The following is a 21,716-nucleotide window of genomic DNA, read 5'->3' on the forward strand; positions in this document are numbered from 1 at the left end:
GAAGCTTCCAGGGTTATGACTCTGCCAGTGCAGCGTCTTTCCCACTGCACTCTGCAGTGGCATGAGGGGTTGCTTCCCTGTCTGCTCTCACATTCCCTTCCTGCAGTGTTCTTCCTCAGCTATTGAGGTGGCACTAACCATCTATGGTTGCTCTTAGTCATAGCCCAGGTAATGTTGGGAGACATGCAGCAAGCCATCAAGCAGGGACAGCTTTCTCAGTGGTTCTTCTGCTAATAAGTTATTTAGAAAGAAGCTCTGTCTCATGGTAATGTCTTTACAAGCCTACTTCAGAGCTGGAGTTAGTCCTTTGAGTGCTGAAGCATTTTCTGTTCTTTAAATCAACAGACTCCTTCAACTTAAGCCACCAAAACTGTATTTTCATGCTTGCTTTGCTACAACTGAAGTACAGCTGCTGGGGGGGGCTGTGTATCTAAGTTACTAATTTTCATTTTTTTTTCCTTGAGTGAAAGATTGACACTTCACTTTTAGACCAAATGTCTAAACAGTTCACAATGACATCTCTAATTCTGATGAGAAATATGGCCATTTTCTTTTTCTTGAGTGTAGTTTTGGTGGTTTTGGTGGGGTTTTTTTTGTTTTGTTTGAGGTTTTTGGTTTCTTTTTTGTTTTTGTTTGTTTGTTTGTTTTGTTTTCTTTGTTTGTTTTTGTTTTGTTTTTGTTTTGTTTTTGTTTTGTTTTTGTTTTGTTGTTTTTTCTTGCACAGGAATAAACTAACAGTTATAATCTTGACTTTTTCTCCTTGTGCCCTAGCAGCTTCTTTATAACTGATTGTCTCAAAGAGCTACAAAATAAGTGGAATTTTTTGTAACTAATTGTAAGCATGTTCTGATTTAGATAAGGTTTTCCTTATAGTCAACTAAGTAAAAAATCAAACTGTTTACAGTTAGTAAGCAATAGCATCAGAGTTCTGATCCTGCACATATTTTCAGATCAGCCAGTTAATCAGAGACTGAAGTACTGTGTTCACACATTGGGATGTCTCCACAATGAGAAAAACAGTATTTTATTGTTCTGTGATGCAACATGCAAAAGAATATAACAGGATGAACTAAATTTTGCATATAATGAATAAACGAGAAGGGTTATATCGGTCCTACACATGTAACAAGTGTAATCTGGGCTGGAATGAGTTAAAGATGACTTTCCTAACACAGAAGCACAAAGTCGAGGCTGTGCCTGTGCTGACCTCAGTGCAATCATTTAATGGCTGTAACATTTATTTCCACTAGTGCTTTCAGTGTCAGTGGAGGATCAAAGAGAATACGGCTTTCTGCTGGCAAAGTTCTGCCTGAGAGCAATACCTCTCCCTTCCAAGACCTGTTTTCACATATACTGCATTATGTTGGTTCTTACTATTCTGCATGCTTCCTGTTACATGATTCCAAACTGCTGAACCCGTTAATACAATATCCAACCATGCCCATCAGCTCTGACTCACAGTTTTCAATAATTTATATCTAAGGCTACTACAAGGAAGGGATACCCTCTCCTGCTCATACAGTAGACCAAGGCAGAGACAAAGCACTGGCTCATGATTTTCTACAGCATTAGTCTGTGTATTTTATACCAGCCTTGTCACTAAAGCTTTGTCAAAGCAGGAAACTGTGAGATGTGCCTTGGGGTAGTCCTGCTGCGGTTAAACAAGCTGGGTGTGCCAGGGTTAAGAACTGGAAGTTGCAGGTTCATGTCAAAATTCCACTAAATCTCCGGCTTTTACCTCAGAAACAGAGTTAACAGTAATGTTTAGTTAGTTTTTTGGAAGTTATACTAGTCTTCAAAACACAAAGACTTCTCTACTGACACAGAGCAACCTGAATGCCTCTTATTATTTAAAGACTCTGGTCACCCCTTATGATGGATTAACTAAGCTCTTTATTGGAAACTGGTAGATCTCAAATAATCAGTGATCATAACCAGGCTACATGCAGTGTGCAAACAGAGCACATTCCCAGTTTGTACTGTCTTCATGTATGTGTTGCTTCCAAAGGGCTAATCTTCAAAAATCAGGACAAAGAAAAGAGACACAAATCAATTGTGAGGGACCACATTTTATACAAAAATATGAATAGGAATTTGGTCTTTGATACGCATTGATTTTAAGATCAGAAAGCTGCATTCTGTCATCTGTTTTCATGGGGAAAACTAGTCTTGTTTCAATAAGGAATTGAAAACAACTACTTGACATATACAACATATAAAAATGGTGAGGAAACTATGCAGAGTGATCAATATAAATAAATTGTTCTGTAAATTGATACCAGGAAGCTAGAAATATGAAGAAAAATCCATAGCAGATATTTTCTAAATACACTTGCAATAAAAAAAGAAATCATAGTGACGGCATAGGTTCTCCTAAATTGCAATGCATAAACTGTTAAAATAATTTGTAAAAAAATATTTGGTGCAAGGTTTTCGTTTTGTTGTTGTTTTGTTTTTGGATTTTTATTGAAGTGATTTTAGGAGATCAGCCAAGAACATTCCTCCACTTGGTAACAACTGTTCTTTTTTTGTCAGTGGCGCTTTGTTCATCTGGAAAGAAATGTTTAAAGTGTAACCTACTTGGCAATTAGTTTTGGTAAAATCATTGGCTGGCTGAAAGGTGTACAATTTCACCTGGGGATGTCATACACTGTATACCTGCCCCAATCATGAATAGAGAGTCAGGGGCAAACATACTTTTATAGTGTTATGGAAATATATGCCCTGAAGCCAAGGCTATGTGTTTAAATTAGGCAAAAATTCCCAATATGTACAGCAGGGAACACATTAGCATGCTATATTTCATGTTAGGCTTATTTCATATTTTTCTATGTGGTTTTATTTCAGTACCACTTTGTAAGCAAAAGTCTTTACAGTTCAGTGTGGGCTGAAGTTTGTTCTGTGTAGTTTCCCATTTCACTGACATCCCACTACTAGCATTTTGAACAATCTAATGAGAGCCTGCCTTACCAGTTTTTGGATGTAGCTCCATCCTAACATGTGCAGTTTTATTTTGGTATTAACACTGGGGGTTATTTAATGCCCTGCAGATTGCAGAGCTGTAAGCAGAAAAATTAATTGCAAGTGGTATGTCAGGAAAAAATTTATATGAAAACAAAACAAAAAACCCTAAACAAAACTCATCAACAAAACAACAATCAAAGCAAACAAACAAACAAAAAACCGTAACAAACACATCCCTTTGGCTACGACGTTTTTATGTATATGGTTACAGTTTATCTGACATAGCAGAGGTTTTTACAGGAGTGGTTTTTAGATGGAATAGGCCTGCTCTGTGTCCCTGATGACCAGCCCACACCGCTCCTTTGGCTCCGGGCCGTGGTGCTTTGCACTGGCCACACAGCACCCGTGGCCAAGAGAGCCAGCTCGATGCGATGATGCAGGAGCATCGCACACCAAGCGCAAGCTGCGAGAAAGCCACCTCCGCTACCAGCAGCGGAGGAAGAGGCATCGAGGGAAACCTGAGCCTGAATTGGAAACTTTTAGGGGAGAGAGTTTTCCATGAAGTATTTTAAACAGCGTGCCTCAACAGGAGGGAACACTTGTTGCTGCCATCCCCAAACCGATCTCCCGGTGCTTCGGGAAACTTCTTCCTTACGGGAAACTCCTCCCCGCGCCGGCCGCAGCGCCGGGCCCAGCCGCGGCCGGACCGGCCCCGGCGCAGGTGGGGCAGGGGGGCGGGAGGCGGGCGGAGCAGCTCGGCCGGGCCGGGCGGGCGCAGAGCGCAGCGCCCGGGGAGGCTCCGCTGAGGCGGGGGCCGCGCTGCTCCCCGCGCCGGGCCCTCACAGCCGGCATGGCCGGGGAGCCGCTCTCCCTCCGCGCCTTCCGCGCCGCCCGCCCCGCCGGCTGCCAGTACGGCTACGGGCTCGGCGACGGGCTCAGGGCGCTGCGAGACCGCGAATTCCCCCGGCTCCGAGGTACCGCGGGCAGCCCGGGGGCGGGCCGGGGGCGGGGGAGGCCCGGGCCATTCCCGGCTCGAATCGGGCCCGGGCGGGAAGGCTCTGGTGCGGGGGAGCGGCGGCAGGGGCGGGACGGCGGCAGAAAGCGCTGGGCTCAGCTGGCTGCAGCGATTTCTGCGGCACGCTGAGGACCCAAGAGGCAGCTCTCCTTCTCCTCTCTCTCTCGGCACAAGTGCATCGAAGGTGCCATGGATTCAGTGACAGGATTGCGATATGAAGTGCGGGGTTGGGAGGGGAAGGAGAGATATAATAGTAAACCAGCCCATTTCTAGTGAAAGCTTAGACAGGTGTTTGTGAACTACTTTTGCAGGTTTTATAGGTTTTACCATCCCGCCAGCATTATACATCGTTGTGTGTACTACTTCGAATATAATGGTGATGGTTATATGGTTATATGACAGTAATTTGTCTTGTTTAAAGAAGTATCAATGCCCATGATATTGTCACGTCAAAATTGTTACAGCAAAAAGCCCCAGGCAGAGAGTGGAGTAAATAGCATCAGTTTGGTTGCCCTGTAACTATTGTTTAGGCCACTCTTTCTCTTGAGAAGTTTGTTTGTTACTGCTTTTTTTTTTTTTTTTTTTTTTTTTTTTTTGTGATTTCACCAAATTTTGGTGATTGAATACAAGAGCGGGCTTTCTCACACACAGGTGTTTAGATTGAATGGAGTTATACTTGGCCTCCAGAGGGATGTATAAAAAAACTTAAGCGGCACTTTGAAGAACTTGTAGATTAAGTAAATCAATGTCACAGTGTGATATTAGACATAGTACTTGCATCAGTGAGAGTCTGAACACAAGAAGCTGCTTGTCCAAAATTCAGGCTTAACTTCTGAAGAGTGGCTATTTTGTAACCGACTAACTATTTAGGCCTTTAAGCAGGTGAGTTTTTAAAACTCCTGAGAATCAGGTTCATTTCTAAGAGGCTCCACAGTTTTGAAATAAAATGTATCTGCTAATGAATGATGTCTGGTGGATTAGTATGGTTCCCTAAGGGAGGTTACTGCAAAGGCAGAGCATTAGGAGTTTTCCTCCATTTGAAAATGTCTTTGCTAATGTAGTCTTCTGAGTTGTGCAGCCTGCTATTATAAGATGTAGATGACTTAGAATATTTCTAGAAAGAGATGAACAAATACAGGGTATAAAATAGAATCTTCCATAGTGTTAGCTAATTGAAATCACATAATCATCTACAGTAAGGTGACCTAGGTTACAAATTCCTTCTGTCTTTTGATTTCTCCCTTGGAATTCTAACATGTTACCCAGTTCATGAATTGTCATCCATTTGTCTTGCAAGTTTGTCACCTCTGTGAGGAAATTCAGCATCTGTGAGGAAATGTAACTGATTGCTGTACATGCACACAGTGTCCTGTCTGGGACTTCTTGTCTGAAAAACAGTGTCACGTTTCTGGTCAAGAGCTTGTGCCTTCAAGTGATACCAGCAGTGCCAAATGAAATGTGCCCAGGGACAAATTCCTGGGCCTAGGTCCCCTGCCTAACACATCTCTTGGTCTCAAAGATGACTAATTGGACTAGTCCAGGATGGACTCCAGGAACTGGCTGACACTGGAGCAGTGTGGATGAGAAGCACACTGCTTTTATTTATTTCTTGGCCTCCTTTTACTTAGCCATGTATCCTCGCTTGCCAAAGGTCTCAACACACTGATGTTGATGTAATGAAAAGTCTTTTAAAGCTCTCCATATTTTTGCCTTGTGGAAACAAGGCAAAGAAAGGGTGAGTAATGTATGGGTTGGTGGCAGCAATAGTGTAGTGGGTTTGGTTCAAACCAGGCAAAAACACCAATTAAGTGTAGTGGGTTTGGTTCACCAATCTGAATCATGGTACTAATTCAATATAGCAGGTTGAGCACTGGCCAAATGCCAGTGCACTCACCAGAATTGTTTATTCATTTTCTTCTGTGAGATAAGGATTAGAAGGAGGACCAGAGCAGGCTCAAAACTTTAAAAGGTATAAAGAAAGCTTTATTAACAGAACTAAAATCAAAATAATAAGAAATCAGAATAAACCTTCAGAACACTTCTCCTCCCCCCAACTCTTCTTTCTTTTCCCACTGACAACATAAAGAGACAAAACCTAGTATTTTCAGTCAGTTTACTATCTCTAAAATAATCTTCCTTCAGTTTACTTAGGGAGAGGAGTTTCCCTTGCCATGCCATGCAGACTTCTTCACAAGAAACAGTTCTCTCATGGCTTCAATGTCACAGCAAAGCAGCTGCCCAGGAGATGGAAATCTGTCGCTATGTGAAAGTCACTCCCCTTGACTTACAGCTTTCCCCACAACAGTTTTCTGGTGCAATCTTTAGCTAATGGGAGAATGAGTGCTATTTTAGGGCATTAACAGTAATCATTGAATCATAGAATGGTTTGGGTTGGAAGGGACCTTAAAGATAATCTAGTTCCAACACCCCTGCCGTGGACAGGATCACCTTCCACTCAAAGCCCCACCCAGGCTGGCCCTGAACATCTTCAGGGATGGGGAGTCCACAACATCTCTAGACAGCCTGTTTCAGTCCCTCACTACCCTTATAGTAAAGAATTTCTTCCAAATATCTAATCTAAACTCTTCCAGTTTGAATCCACTCTCCCTTCTATGAGCACATGCCTTTGTCCTAACAGTACATGCTGTCTCCACCTCTCTTGCAAGCCACCTTTAGGTACTGGAAAGTGCTACAAGGTGTCCCTGGAGCCTTCTTTTCCCCTGGCTGAGCAGCCCCAGCTCTCTCAGTCTGTGCCCTGTTTATTTGGGGCATGTCTTAAAGATCTTTCCATCACTGAAGCTGGTTAAAAAGTCCAGATTGTGCTGCTCACTTTTTATGTGAACAGAATTTTTGGAGTCACTTTTTAGATACCAAAGAATTAAATCCAATGTTTGATTTTGGAAATGTCATTTTTTTATGAGCATCTTGTGGTAATAATTATTGCATATCAGTGTATTCACTTTTTTCTGATTACTAATATTTTGTATCAGCCACTGTGGACGTCTTGTGCAAATGGTGTTCCCTGGGGAATGTAGAAATCTTTTCTGTGTTACATACCATTGCTTATATGGTGGTGGTGCTTCTGTTGTAGCTTTAATATGAATAGTTGCACAGGTGCCTGTTGAGCAGAAGCTGCAACAGATGTCTGGAGGGAGCACCAGCTTAGCTACCAGGTATACTGTGAAGCCAGGATTTTTCAAAGGTGGTCCACCTGTGGTTGTATCAAAGTCTTGAGGAGTTTATCAGAAGGAAAGTAAGGTTCATACTTGGTGTGTTGGGGGTTTCCCCTTCAGGTTTTGTGAAGAGATAAAAAGAACTACTTTACTTCCTTAAATCAGCAGGGGTCTGTCTGTTTTGGCACAGAAGCCTTAAATTTTCCCTTTTAAGCCAAAGTTTATCTTCACTTCTGTAATTCAAACGCTGTTAGCTGATGACTAGAGCAGCCCTTTCTAAAAATATATGTGGAGTCTGAGAAACAGATCGCTGTTTCACAGGCAGCAGTGTATGTGCAATATGTGACCTTGACTTTAATCTTATGAGCAGTGTACCCTTATCTGCAGTGTAGGATTTTAAATTGCTTTTTAGAAATGGATAAAGAAATCAGCAGGAGTTTATAGGTTCTGTTGTTAAGTAATGGGGATGAATATGCTTCTGTGATGTTTATCAAAGCAAGGAAAATATCAGCTTCAGTTTGTATTGTGGTTTTAAAAAAGAAAAAGCTGACATGTGACTTGGATGCAGCATTTAATCACAAGATACCTTTCCTTTTTAAGTTGTGTGACAGTATTCTCATCTAATATAGCTGTGGTAGTTCAGTGGGAGCTTTACAAGAGCAGTAAGCAGTGGATATCCATCCTCCAAATAAAAATCAGCATGTATTAGGAATCAGGTATTCCTTAAGGGCTACTGACTATTTGAAGATAGTCTTTAGGTGAGCTTGAGATGGACTTTCCCTTTAATGTTAAATCTATCACTATCCTGTACTTCAATATCATGCCTTATCTTAGTAGTATGAACATTTGTGATATATGTGATTACATACAACTAACAATAATAATGCAATTTGTCTGTTAAACAGAAAGGAAAGGCACACTGAACTTAGAGTAACAGAATTGGCCTTTATTTCTTGGAAACTCAAATGATGTTAAACTGATCACATTTATGAGGGCTTATTGTATCATTCAGTTAAGGAATAGCTGAGTACTGGATCTCACCTTACACAAAAATAAGTCTTTTTTACTCATATCACTGGTATTTATTTGTGTGGTGACTTTTCCAGTGAGTAGGAAAATGTGAGAAGCAGATCTCTGTGTGCTGCAGTTAAGTCTTCAGCAGCTCAGTTAGCAAAGTTCATCTCTGTCCTCTGAGAACAGAAAATCATATCTCTTTTGTCACCTTTGGGGTAGTCTAGTTTTTTTGGCTGAACTTCAGAAGTAAGAAATACATTCTGGTGTGTAAACTCTGAGTAATTTTGTTGATAGGTAGCTGATGCTCACACTTTATGAAACATGTGAAGATGAGTGGACTGTGAGCCTCAAGAGTCGTGCTCACCTCTTGATTGCAAATGTAGGCTCGTCAACCAGAAATTCTACCAGTCTTGTGCCTGAGGCTTTTTCTTTATTTTTTTTTTAAATAAAAAAAAGGAAAAATTTTTGCTTCCTAAAATGACTGCTTTTGGGGGGGTCAGTTTTCTTGTTTGTTTTGTTTTGTTTTGCTTTTTATTAGACCATTCTGTTTGATCTGATAGCTACCTTCTATATGTGTACATGTTACTCTGCTGATTTCTTAACTATAAATAATTTTTAGCTGTGGATGAATCTTTTCCTTTTCATCTCATTTTTTCTTATTCTTGAAGACTGAGTGACTGAGTTTTCAGCAAGCCTTTGAGTTCTTTAACCAGTGTTGGTCTCTGACCAAATAGGCAAATCTGATCTTATTCTTTAAAAACCAGTGAGCCAACTGATAGTGAGCCAACTACCAGCTTGATAAGTTTATTTAAATTATTTTTTGTTTGAAGACTGTCTTAAACCAGAAACAGGGAATGTACCATTTCATGGTCAGATGCAGTGCTTACTGTGAACTCCCTGATGCACATCCACCCATTGCTGTCCAGAGTTGATACAGCATCTCCTGGAAAGGACAAAATATTTCTCTCACATACAGATACTGGCATATGTTAATGTTAATCCAGTGCTTGCCTCTCCCACAAAAAGGCAGCAAAAGCAATGTGTAGGGGAAGGATGAGGCTGCTTTTTGTTGTCTCATTGGAAGATGCTGTGTAGCCTAGAAGAGCTGCTAATTGTGCTGGAGAGTAAGTATTTCTGAGTTTCCTTATCTCTAGCTCATCCTGAGCAGAGGAAAAGTCTTCTAAACCTTTCCATTTGGTGTTTAAAGCTGCGAGTTCCTCTTTCTACTGCTCTCCAGGCCTTTTCACTCTCCTCAGTGGCTGTGAGATCTCTGGTAACCTGCTCCTGTTCTCTGTAGCCTCTCCTCCAGAATATGATATGATTTTGTGAAACACCTATTTATTTTTGTTTGGAGGGGAAAAGAAAGAAAAAGTAATTATCTTTATCAGGAAGGAAGCTGCTGTTGGACAGTCTGAAATGCTAGAAGGCATCTGAGAAGATGCGTTTGGTGGGTGGAGAAGGTATTGTGAAAGGAAGCTGTAGTATGGGAAGTATAACCACAAAGCTAATGACAATTGTTTTATGAAAATAAAACATGCATATGCTCATGTAAAGCTTTAATGCTTCCTGGTGATTTCAAGTCAGCAGCAGTTATCTACGTAAGCTCTTACCTAAAGAATTTATATCAAAGAAGAAGCATGTCTTGAGCATAAAGCGTGTTTAGTCCCAAATGCAGTAACAATAGCTGTGTGTTAGTTTCAGCTGTTTTCCTCTGCCTACACAGACGTAGCAAGTAGTGTAAAGTTTTTTTTTATGTTGCATTTCAGGGTTCAGAAGATTGTCTACTCTGTGCAGGACTGATGGACATAGCTCTAAATGAAGAGTAGTCAATGATATTGTCATTGTAACATTTCAGCACAGAAAACAGTTTTAATTACTTTGAAGTTTAGTTAGTGGAAAAAAAAGAAATGTGGAGCAGAAAAGCGAAGTCACAAACCATGTAAACCTGGTACACCTGACATGAACTCCAAATGTTCTGTGATATTTTAGAAATAAATAGTCAATCAGTTGGGGCTGGATTCTTTACAAGAAGAAATAATAATATATAGACATTAGATTTTTAAAATCGATATGTAGATGTAAAAAAATATTAGATTTGGAAAGATAATTTATGGAACTCCACAGATGCTGCAGGGTATCAGCCACTCATTTCTTAAAAAATTGCACTTTTAATTAAAAGATACATTATCTCTAAAATTAATGCCTGTACAAGATGTATATTAGTATTTGAAAGTATTGAAACAGGCAGATGTTCTACTTAGAAGAACACAAGATGCATTTTATCAGTTACTCAAAACTTGGAAAAGCACCAAAGTCTTTTTCCTGCAAAATACCACATCAGTGGTACTTTCTTCCTTCTGTTGCCTTTGTGTCCTCTTAGATTCTTCTGTTTGTCCTCTTGGGTTGTTGTGATATTGCTGTATGTGAGATGTGTATTGATTTATTCCCAGCCTATTTCTATATGTTCCTGTATGATCATGGATTTTTTTTTTAAGTGTTAAATATAAGATTATTAATTAAAGAGTGTCTGTATGTATGTTTCCAGCAGAAGTGATCTGCTTCTGGTGTTCCTGTACTTATACTGGAAATTCCTCTGCCAAATCAGAACCTGAATCTGATGCCCTTGAAATTTCCATTAGATGTTATGGTAGCAGTTCCCTTTTCTGCACTGCTTTTTAGAATTCAGGGGTGCTCGCTGTGTAAGGACAAACAGACAGAGAGGAGAGAGGTCAGTTTTTGTTGATCAGCCTGATTCATTGCATGCCTAGTATCAGAGAGATGTTGCAGAGGCATTGCTTGGATGTGAGAAGACTGTCATTGAATTTCAGGAAGGCCATACTGCAGAGCACTGCATAGTGAAAAAGCACTGATATGAGAGATTGATAAATGTGTGGACAGCACAATATGTTTGGAGAACAGGAAGCCAGTAGGATGCTTAACTTGGATATTCAGGAAGTAGGATGAGCTTCCAGATGACTCAGACTTTTTATAACTCGTTGTTCTTTGCCCAAGCCATCAATGCAGATATTTTCTTTTGTGTGACACTGAAGTACTTTTAAAGTGGGCTTTTAATTTTTTTTTTTTTTTAATTTTTTTTTTTTTTTGGCTTCCCAGAAGTTAACAGGGGGACTAAAACAAAATAAAGTTCTTATTAGGACTATGTCAGCTTGGGTTTGGTATCATTATTTTCTTTTCCTAAGTTAATAATGCTGTTGGTGTTACCATGTCTGCATATTGAGAACCACTGACTGATTCCTGTCACATTAGGTAGAAGGGAATGTGTTTTGAGGAAGCATTTGGGAAAGGGTGGTGTCAAGACTGAAGGTGTGGGACAGGGATGTCAGAGTTACAGAGAAACAGGTATAGTAGGGCAGGGAGGTGTAAAGACAGGTCACAAAGCATTCAAAGTCAGACTTAATTAGTTTAATTGCTAGTGAGTCAAGTTGTTAGGCTCCTGGCAGTATTTGTGTCAGCCAAGATAGATCCTGTGCCTTTGTGCTCTTTGTCTCTTCACCTTCTGCTCTGCTGTAGTGAAGCGATGGTCTGTGAGATGGCTGTGGTGGGGATGTGACCCCAGGTAGGCAGCTCCAGTGAGAGTGGCCTGCAGGAAAGTGTGAAGTCACTCTTTTTTTCCCTCCAGTATGTGAAATACCTGTATTAAATTGGAAGGCAAGCCTTTGGAAATATTTCTCTCCACAGTATTTTATTTCTCCTTCATGCTTTCAGCACTGTCCTGATTCACTCATGGTTTCTTGTAGCAGGCATGGGAATACGGCTTTCACGTGAGAAGTGAAAACCAGATGTTTCAGATGAGTCCCTGGAGCACCAGGATCTAAAATGCTTTTAAAAGAAAGCTAAGGACATGACTGGGCAGGGTTTTTGCCACTTATGGTCTTCCTAAGAGAGAGATGTGATCACAAGGATGAGATATTTTGGTGACATCGTTAGCTGAAGGATGATTACACAACTAAGCTTATTTCTTCTGCCAATATGCAGAATAATGTTCCAAATTAAAATTTGGAAAGATGACAGGAAGCTTACTTGAAGAAATACTCATTAATTAAATTAATGGTGTGTGAATTAATTTCATTAATGCACAATTAAACACCAAATATCACTGTGCGTACCCCTTTGCAAACTTATGAACGGGTCAGGTGAAGTTAGTTTCATCAGAAAGTTTCTCCTGTAATTTCTTCCAGAGGAAGAAATTGAAGCCCAGGATTTTCCACATGTTTGTGTTCGTGCCACACAGCACATTAAAGATGTCATAATTCAGTAATTTGGCACTGATGGTATCAGTAACAGGTTCCAGTGTATGTTGCCTTTCTTTAGAAAAAAGGACTTTGCATTGCTGCTGAGTAAAATACCCTGTTCATCTGCAGTGCCATTCATTTCCCAGTTTTTTGAGGAGTGTAGCTTTTAACTGTGTCTCAGAGTTGCACTTTTATTATTTGTGTGCCTGCCTATAATTTATTTTGATGTTAAACAGTTAGAACTGTCTAAAAACAAAATGTTACTTGGCTACTCTGGCAGTATGCAACTTTCTTTAAATCTGTCATTGTCTTTGATTCATCACACAATGGGAAAATATTTGTTCCATATTTAATCAGTTTAGGTGTGTGTAAGCCCAGTGAGCAGAGCAGCATTTCTTTCCATAATACTTTGTCCAGTCTCGGCTGGGATGGACAATTTGCTTTGATAACAAACCTTGCCTTCTCATGAGACTGGATTAAAAACGATAAATGAAAGTGGATACCTAGCAAGAATTCCCTACCTGGCAGACTGAATGGCCCAAAATGAAAAACTGCATGAAAAAGAAGCTTTTGCCATCCACAGACGTGTTGCCTTCTCCTCCCCACACACATAAACTTGCGACTATTGCTTAGCTGGGAAGGTGACCAAACTAATGTTCAGACAAAACTCTGTGTAGGTTATTACACTCCATTGTTGGTCATATAGTTTGTGTTCACAACAAATTAAGTGTTTGATTAATGAGTAAATTCCCAAAGAATGCAAATTCCGCAGAGGTAATGTATTTTAGCAAGCATTGGAATGGGCTGCTCGGGGAGGTGATGGAGTCACCATCCCTGGAGGTGTTCAAGAAAGGACTGGATGTGGCACAGTGCTGTGCTTTTGTTGACAAAGTGGGGATTGGTCACAATTTGAAGTCAATGACCTTGGAAGTCTTTCTAAACTAAAAGACTCTATAGTTCTTTGATATCATGGAAAGTTATCATGAAGTGTAGCAATATGATAATGTCCTCTTCTTACTACATCAGCATGGATATTTAGTGACAGGTACAATGCTGCCAAGACACCCTGATATCACAAATGCAGGAGGAATGTTTGCTCTTCTAAAAAGAAGACCATTTGTCAATATGTGCTATTTTAGTTCATCAGAAACGACTTGGAAGACTTGGACTACATAAGAAATAAACTATAAAACATGTAAGCTATAATTTGGGTAGCATGAAAGTACCTGCAAAAGACATTAAAATGCAAAAATAACCTTTAAGGGATGACTCAAAAGGTTTACTTTTAAGATAGACTAAGGAAGTAAGAGTGAGGCATCTCTGAACTGCACTTCAGCTCACTTTTTCTGGGGACAGAGAAGGCCATGTAACTGGGACCCACAAACTCCTTTCCATTTAGTTTTTTCCATTTCTGGTATGACTGAAGTACATGTCCCTGACAGATTTTTTTCTGGTAATGAAATGAAGCCCTCTTTTTACAAATCGTTAGCTCTTTAGTTAACATTTGATCTGTGAATTGTCTTACCACTCCAAACTCACCAAGAACAGACATACAGAAGGTAGAAAACTATGACAGTAGTAGAAGGAAAATCACTTTCTGTGTATATGAAATATTCCCAAAACAATCTTAAATTGCAAAGCTAGAGTCTTACTGAGAACCCTTCCCTTCCCTTCCCTTCCCTTCCCTTCCCTTCCCTTCCCTTCCCTTCCCTTCCCTTCCCTTCCCTTCCCTTCCCTTCCCTTCCCTTCCCTTCCCTTCCCTTCCCTTCCCTTCCCTTCCCTTCCCTTCCCTTCCCTTCCCTTCCCTTCCCTTCCCTTCCCTTCCCTTCCCTTCCCTTCCCTTCCCTTCCCTTCCCTTCCCTTCCCTTCCCTTCCCTTCCCTTCCCTTCCCTTCCCTTCCCTTCCCTTCCCTTCCCTTCCCTTCCCTTCCCTTCCCTTCCCTTCCCTTCCCTTCCCTTCCCTTCCCTTCCCTTCCCTTCCCTTCCCTTCCCTTCCCTTCCCTTCCCTTCCCTTCCCTTCCCTTCCCTTCCCTTCCCTTCCCTTCCCTTCCCTTCCCTTCCCTTCCCTTCCCTTCCCTTCCCTTCCCTTCCCTTCCCTTCCCTTCCCTTCCCTTCCCTTCCCTTCCCTTCCCTTCCCTTCCCTTCCCTTCCCTTCCCTTCCCTTCCCTTCCCTTCCCTTCCCTTCCCTTCCCTTCCCTTCCCTTCCCTTCCCTTCCCTTCCCTTCCCTTCCCTTCCCTTCCCTTCCCTTCCCTTCCCTTCCCTTCCCTTCCCTTCCCTTCCCTTCCCTTCCCTTCCCTTCCCTTCCCTTCCCTTCCCTTCCCTTCCCTTCCCTTCCCTTCCCTTCCCTTCCCTTCCCTTCCCCTCCCTCTTGTTGGAACCACACTTATAAATCTGAGGTTTTTTTCATAAATGAATTGTGGATTTCAGTGAAACTATTCAAAATTCATGCTCAGGTGAAACTTTCTAAACTGAAATGTGATTAAAATGTCATAGCACCAGCAGCTTTATCTGCTCTTTGTCCTTCAGGGTCACTTTCAGAGTAATAGGTTAATTTGTCTAATGATCAGGAAATTAATGATTTGTTTTTCTTCTGCAGAAAGAGTAAACGTTCTGATTTTGGGTTACATGGAAATTTAGCTTTTCATCAATTAGAACAGCAGCTATTGATGTACACACACATAGCTAATGGCTCTACAGCATTGAGGAGATTACCATGCATTATTTAGGATTTGTTGCTGTTAAATATTTTCCTTCTGAAGGGTTGATTAAGAGTTCAAGTTGTTTCAGTTACATTTCTCAAAGCCTCTGTAAAAACACTGAGCTGAAGAAAGAGGTAGGGCGTGAATAAGGGGGTATGAGGCAGATGCCTGGGTCAAAAAATAAGCTTTTAAAATATTCATTATTCCTGTCACAAAGAGCTGTTTCAGTAGTAACTTCAACAGCTAAGTAGCTTCAACAGTAAAGTTTAGTTTTAAATTTTCCACCTTCTATTTCTGTAGAGGCCTAAGTGTATTTGTTTGGAAAACAGAATTTAAACTGACCTTTAGTCATAAACTATGGGATTGTTAGGAGCTGCTTGGTGAAGCTCATCTGCAGAGTGCAGAAAGCATCACTTCACCACAGGGCTGTGGAACCAGGGCTGCCTTCTAGTGAGTGCTGACCTGGCCCCAGCTTCTACTGATCCATTGGGAGAGACTGAAGGACCGGAGACAAGCCCTTCACGTGGCACTATGGGAAGCCTTCTTGAGAAGCAGGCTGTGTAAAAACAAATCCTCCCTCCATCCCCTATCTTTCAATATCATCTTCCCCAGAGGATGAGGCTACTCCAGCGAAATGCTCTCTAGGGATTGAAGCCATCTACTTCTCCTTCTTACAGCTCATCTTCGTAGCTGTCCTTAGAAGCCTGTAATGGTATGAGGTTGAGTACTTAATGAATTATGAAAAAGTATGAATTCTAGAGAGTTACAATACTTTATTTTTGTGAGTTTCCTTTCCATCTGGTGTTTTTCAAGGGTTGGGGAAGTCTTCCCTCCTCAGCTCCTCCAGTGTCAAATTTAAAAACACCTGTTTTTGTTGGAATATTTATATCCTGATTAGCAACAATGAAAGGCAAATCAGGCTTTTTAGCTCATGGGTGCTAAAGTTACGCATTTAAAATAAAATTATGAAAACCTCTTTTCCTTTGGATGTGGAGTTCACAGTGTGTAGTGCTTGTTTGAAGGCACTCAGTCGATTCTCCAGGCTTTGCATCACTGAGCGTGACAGCTCCTGAGAGATTAAAGAGCTGTTACCATAAGAACTTTATTCAGTTTTTCTTTCATTTCTGCAAGTACAGAGAAGGATAGGTATACTTGTAAAATGTCACAAGGATTACACTGCAATGCTTTCTGGATAAACTTCACTGCCACTGAAGTGGGGGAAACAGTACCAAGTAATCTCATGACAGCTGTCATGTCTCCAAAAGTGCCTGATCAGATCTTCAAATCTGAATGCTGGATATCTTGTGGGTACATTCAACCTCTAGTATCCATCACTTCTGTTTTCATCCATTCTAGTGGTAGGAATGTGATTAGGCACTAAACTAATCAAATAGCTGTTAATTTACAATGATCTCTCCACAATCTTACATGTGAAATTTATAAAGAGTGGGGTATTCAGAAATTTTGGAGAAAACCCATCTTTGCCTTGTTCCTACTTCTTCAAATGCTTCCTAAAATTTATGTTTAGAGAATGTATTGTGTCTCAAAAATTACTTGGATTGTTACATGTATTAAAATAGTATGAGAATTTCTCAAATGAGTAAAACTGATGTTTACAATATAATTATAAAAATCTTCCAGGTATGGGGGTGAAGCATGGAAGGGAGTCTCTTGGGTCTTTTACTTTAGCGTGAGAGATTCTGTGTGTATGTGGTTGGTTTGTATTATAATGTAGCTACATGATTTGGGGTCATTCTTGTCACTACATACCTCTTTTTTTTGGTTGGTTGGTTTGTTTGGTCGTTCCTTTTTTGTTTTGGGGGTTTTTTGGTTAGGTGGTTGGTTTGGGTTTTTTTTTTTTTTTTTTTGTTTTGTTTTTCACTGTAGATTGAATTTCCCCTTAGTTGTAGAACAGAAATAGCTGAATCCAGAGGAGAAACTTCACTGTTTAGGTTCTTAATGCAAGTGAGATATAACCAGTGTTGCATATGTTGAGTCTATTTCACTGCACTGTGTGTTCCATATGGAATGACTCAGAAGAAAACAGCAGTCTAGTCTAACATATATAGTCTCTGGATATATGTTGGCTGGGGTTCCTGGCTTGTAGACAGCAGTATATTAGAAAAAACAAAACACTAGAGAAAAAAGTTATATAGGGAAGAATCTATTCTTATAAAAATGGGTTGTTTTTTATTGTCTTTCCACTGAGCAGTCATTACAATGTGTATATATACAAATGTAGACAAAAAAATATAAATAAATGGGTCTCTCTGTATAAATCTGTGAATTTTACTCTCACTGTGGTGAGAACACAAAGCATCATCTTTCATAGCAGAAGGAAGAAAAATGTTTCGGATTGGAAGGGGAGTAGGGGAAAAAGAGCATAGAGGAGGCATGGGGAAAAATTTTCCATTAATACTTTTCTTATTGTCCCTCAGTCAGAAGAAATGGGAAAAGAGAATCCCATAGTTTGCTCTGCAGTAAAAAATGAAATACTCTGTGTACACTGTGCAGTAACTGATCTGACAAGGTTCACTTTATCCTAATTTTCTGTGGAGGCAAAGTACCAGATATCTGGTGTCACTACAAAATATTGAGGAATACTTGCTTTCCATGTGGAATCAAACTTCCTCAATGCATTTATCTCACATTAAACTGGCATTATATGCAGCTGATTGCCTGGGCTCATTCTTGGTTTACTATTGGGGAGCCATTAATTTTGTTGTGGTGGTGATTATATGACATAATAGGGATCATTTGCATTCCAGTATTTGTGGCACAAGTGGAAAGGAGTTTTTGGAAGTAAATAGATCTGGAATGAAACATGTAGAACCAATTGTTGTAAGCACCGAGTTAGACACATTCTTTGAGTTATCATTGTTTCAGGGTATTGTGACCTATATTTTTTTCCCATTAGTTGTTTGATTTTTTAATAGTCTAATTTGAAATGTTGTGGGCAGATTGAGATATCTTACTGAACCAGATTGACAATGGTTGTGATCTTACAGTTCTTTGGAAATTGGATCCTTCTTGAGGTAGCTGTAACTACGGACACAAAAGAGGGCATGCTAACATACTAATTTTAAAATTAAAAATTTTATTTAACCAGTTTGATTTTATTGTTCCTTTGCTTACAGGTATAATCTTTTCCCATACAGTTTCCAAAGCCCTGAGCCGTACTTTGGCCTTTCTGTGCTCCATGAAGAACCTTTACTCACTATTTTAGAATGTGGTGTTGATGTGTTTAGGTTTTTAATTTTAACATATCATAAAGCATAACATAAAAAACATATGTTTTTTTGGTGGAAAATGTTCTTGCAATTGTGCTAAAAATAAACAGAATTACCAGTTAATTTCATCTTAATGACAAATAAGTAGCTTTAGAATGCAAGTTATGGGAACCAAATGTGCTATTGTTGCCTTAAACATACTTGCTTTGGGGTAATATGGTAACAAAATGTCTGCAAACACAAATTCAACAAAAAGTAGAAAATTTGAGGATATAGAAAGGACTCATTACAGAAGCTCAGTATTATTCTGAGATGTTACATCTAGTTATAGCAAGTCTGAGGATGTATTTGAAAATTAACAGTGCATAAGTTAGCTTTGAAATAATAGCAAATTACTATTACTTTTCCAATTCTGGTAATATTGTTCATTATTAATTAGATAATTCATTGTCATAAATAATGCTCACCTCGCTTAAAATTCCTCTCCATCCTCACTCTTTTTGTTGCAGAATCAGTTCCTGTGTTTCTTTGCTTCTGTAAGTCTCCATGTGTCACCAGACACATCCTCTGCCCGTGTAACGATGAGGGTGTTCAGCCATCGGGTTTGTACAGCATCTGTGGAAGTGGTCTGTAAGGAAAGAGCAGCCTCTGGCTTGACTAGGGAATTCCAGCAGCTCCAGCACTTCCATGTGGCTGTGCTAGTTATGGAGGAGGCTCCACATAGGGAATTGCTACCTGTACTTGGAATCCAGTCCTGTAGTCACTTCTGGAAGTGTTACTATGGGGCTAAATGTTTCTGAAAATCATGTAGAAGTAGGCCACAAGAATGCTTGGTATTAGGGACAGTCTAGCAAGCTAAAATGTTTATGGTAATGGGAACTGCTACTTGGGGTCTCTAAGATACCTAGGATAAGATTCATACGTGTTCATCCAAGGATGAGCTAACTCTAATGAAGCAATATTGATAAAGTTAATGAAGCAATATTGGTAAGGTTGTTCTAGTGATTACTGCTACAGCTGAAATCGTATAAATATGTGCACTTTGGACAAAGACGGTGGAGCTAGATTTGGGTTGCTGATCCACCTAGTTCCTGTGCGCTTCAATAAAGCACCTGCATATAATTAATCTATGATTATGTGTGTTCTCCAACGCTAACAGAAGCAGTGTATGCCATGTGTAGTTTTATCTAGATAGCATTTTCAAGTACCTTGTGTCAGAAATTGAGTAAGATGCGTTGTATGAACGTTGTGTCTACTTTTGTCATTTATTCAAGTATTATATAGATTGTGGGAGAAGACCTTGATTTTTAAATACACTGTATTTTCTTAGATGCTTTAAGGCAAAGTGCAATAGCTGATGTTCGGGCAGAGTTGTGAATTTAAGGTCAGATTTCAGAGATTAGGGAAACTGGAATATTTGTTTTTCCTTTACATAATATTTTCCTCATTTTCAAAGCTAGTCTAGTGTTAATGAGGCCATTTGTATTTAGCACTTTGAATAATTTATGATGAAATTATAATTCTCTTTAATTTCAAAAGTCATTAGTATTGAAAAAAGCCCTTTGATTGAGAGAAATTATGCTATGATCTAGTGAAGCACAGGTGTATGCTTATAAAACTGGGATGACGTGGTAATTGCTTTACTGTTGAGTCCATTAAAAAAACAAAAAATGAAGGACTGTGAAACTCATTTTTGTAGCCAGAGGTATCCAATGCAAGGTTGCTACCAAAAATGAAATTCTGTATATTTTTATCAGTAGTGTCAGACTGTAACCGGGTTTTTATGATGCTCAGATATTTATACCTCTTGGTACTAATTTAAATCAGACTAAATGCAGAGGTGCCCCAAACTATTTTCATTTAAACATAGAGCATTCTGATGAGCAAAGATGGAAAGGAGGAATTGACTGATTAGACTTGCATTGAGCTAAGCAGGACTGGAACTCAGTCTCCGGTACTGGAATTCTATTGTGGATGCAAATTTATTCGCGTTAGAAGAGTACCTGACTCTCTGCAAAGATATTCACTGGTAACTGTAGTTAGCGTATTGTTACTGAAAGTTTGTTTTTGTTGAGTGTTCATGATATTCTGTAGATGTTAATTTTAATTGAAAGCAGATGTGATGGCTTCTGGGTTACAACTTTGCCAAAAATATCAAATTGTACAATTGGAGAAGTGCTAGAGAAGGGAAAGTGAAAAAGAGCTGTAAGGGAAGAGTGTCTTCAGGTTCACATCTGCTTTTCCTTATGTTCTGCTAGAAGAAGCAACATGAAAACACTAATTATCCTCTAAAGGGGGTACTTATGTACATATATTCATATACCCATCTCAGCACTGCATACACAGGCGCATTTGTGCATATTTGTAAATAAAGGTATACAATATGTGTTAGGAGGAAACAATGAATCATCTGGATGCCTTAAACACATCTCTGGAGCAGTTCTTCATTTAATGCAACTGACTCTAGTAAATTGATTTATGTGATTTTGAGATTCTGCTACTTTTGCCTGTTACTACAGCACTCATCTACGTGTTATTACAAATGTTGCACATTTAAAATTGATAGCTGGACTTCTGGAGAGTGCATACATAGCCTAGAGACTGAAAATGTTCTATAGGTGCCAGATGAAGATACAGCTATATGGGCAGTCTAATGCTTTTGATTAAAGAAAGGAAAATTTCACTTGTTTCAAAGGTCATTTAAGCTTCTGTGAAGATTTTAACCCAGCCCTTTAACTTGGCATGGAATCAGAAAGGTGATGAGTACAGTATGTTTAGGAAGTGCTGGTTGTAGTGTATTTGTTAATGGTTTAACTCAGAGTTCAGCAGAGCCTTGTAATTACTTCAAAGGCTCTGGATACCTTGAGGTGTGTTCTCATGTTTGAGTGGAGTTTGTTTCTTTTTGCAGAGTTGAGGTTTCTCTGACCTGAAGGCAAAGTTCTGCTTTGGTTATTCATTTCGTTAGTGCAGCAGAAATGCAACCAGACTCTGCATGGGTTCCTTTCTAGTCACTGAACTTCAGAAAAACTTTTTTGGTAGGGTTGCAGCCCTTTGAGTTCAGAGAGCCTATCCTCTGAAGGTACAATACTTGTACCTGGTGCAAGGTAATGTCTCTTGAAGAGCCACAAACTCCTCCTTCTAAACACCTTTATGGCAGTGTCCAATAGTGGATTGTTGCTGCCTAAAGCCAGATTCAAAGTAATCACCAAACTTCCAAAAGTTGTGTCACATGCTAGCCAGCCTTTAAGGAAGACAGTTGTAAATGATGAATTTGTCATGTTACATAAAAGAGATTTTTAGTTTTATTTTAGAAAGCTTTAATATGAACATCAGGGAATTTAAAAAAAAAATTAAGTATCTGGAAGCTG

At 39.7% G+C, this 21,716-nt stretch overlaps 1 protein-coding gene across 1 annotated transcript in view; it reads left to right on the forward strand.

The window, feature by feature from the left end:
* Positions 1–3,706: 3,706 nt before the first annotated feature.
* MOCOS (molybdenum cofactor sulfurase) overlaps positions 3,707–21,716 on the forward strand; it is a 210,868-nt gene continuing 192,858 nt past the window's right edge. The window contains exon 1 of the mRNA XM_086896591.1: positions 3,707–3,938. Within this exon, the coding sequence (XP_086752717.1) occupies positions 3,815–3,938 (124 nt within the window). The 5' untranslated portion in view covers positions 3,707–3,814. The remainder of the gene's footprint in view (positions 3,939–21,716) is intronic.

Source organism: Cyanistes caeruleus, chromosome 1 (genome assembly GCF_971803275.1).
Source record: "Cyanistes caeruleus chromosome 1, bCyaCae1.hap1.1, whole genome shotgun sequence".
Taxonomy (NCBI): domain Eukaryota; kingdom Metazoa; phylum Chordata; class Aves; order Passeriformes; family Paridae; genus Cyanistes; species Cyanistes caeruleus.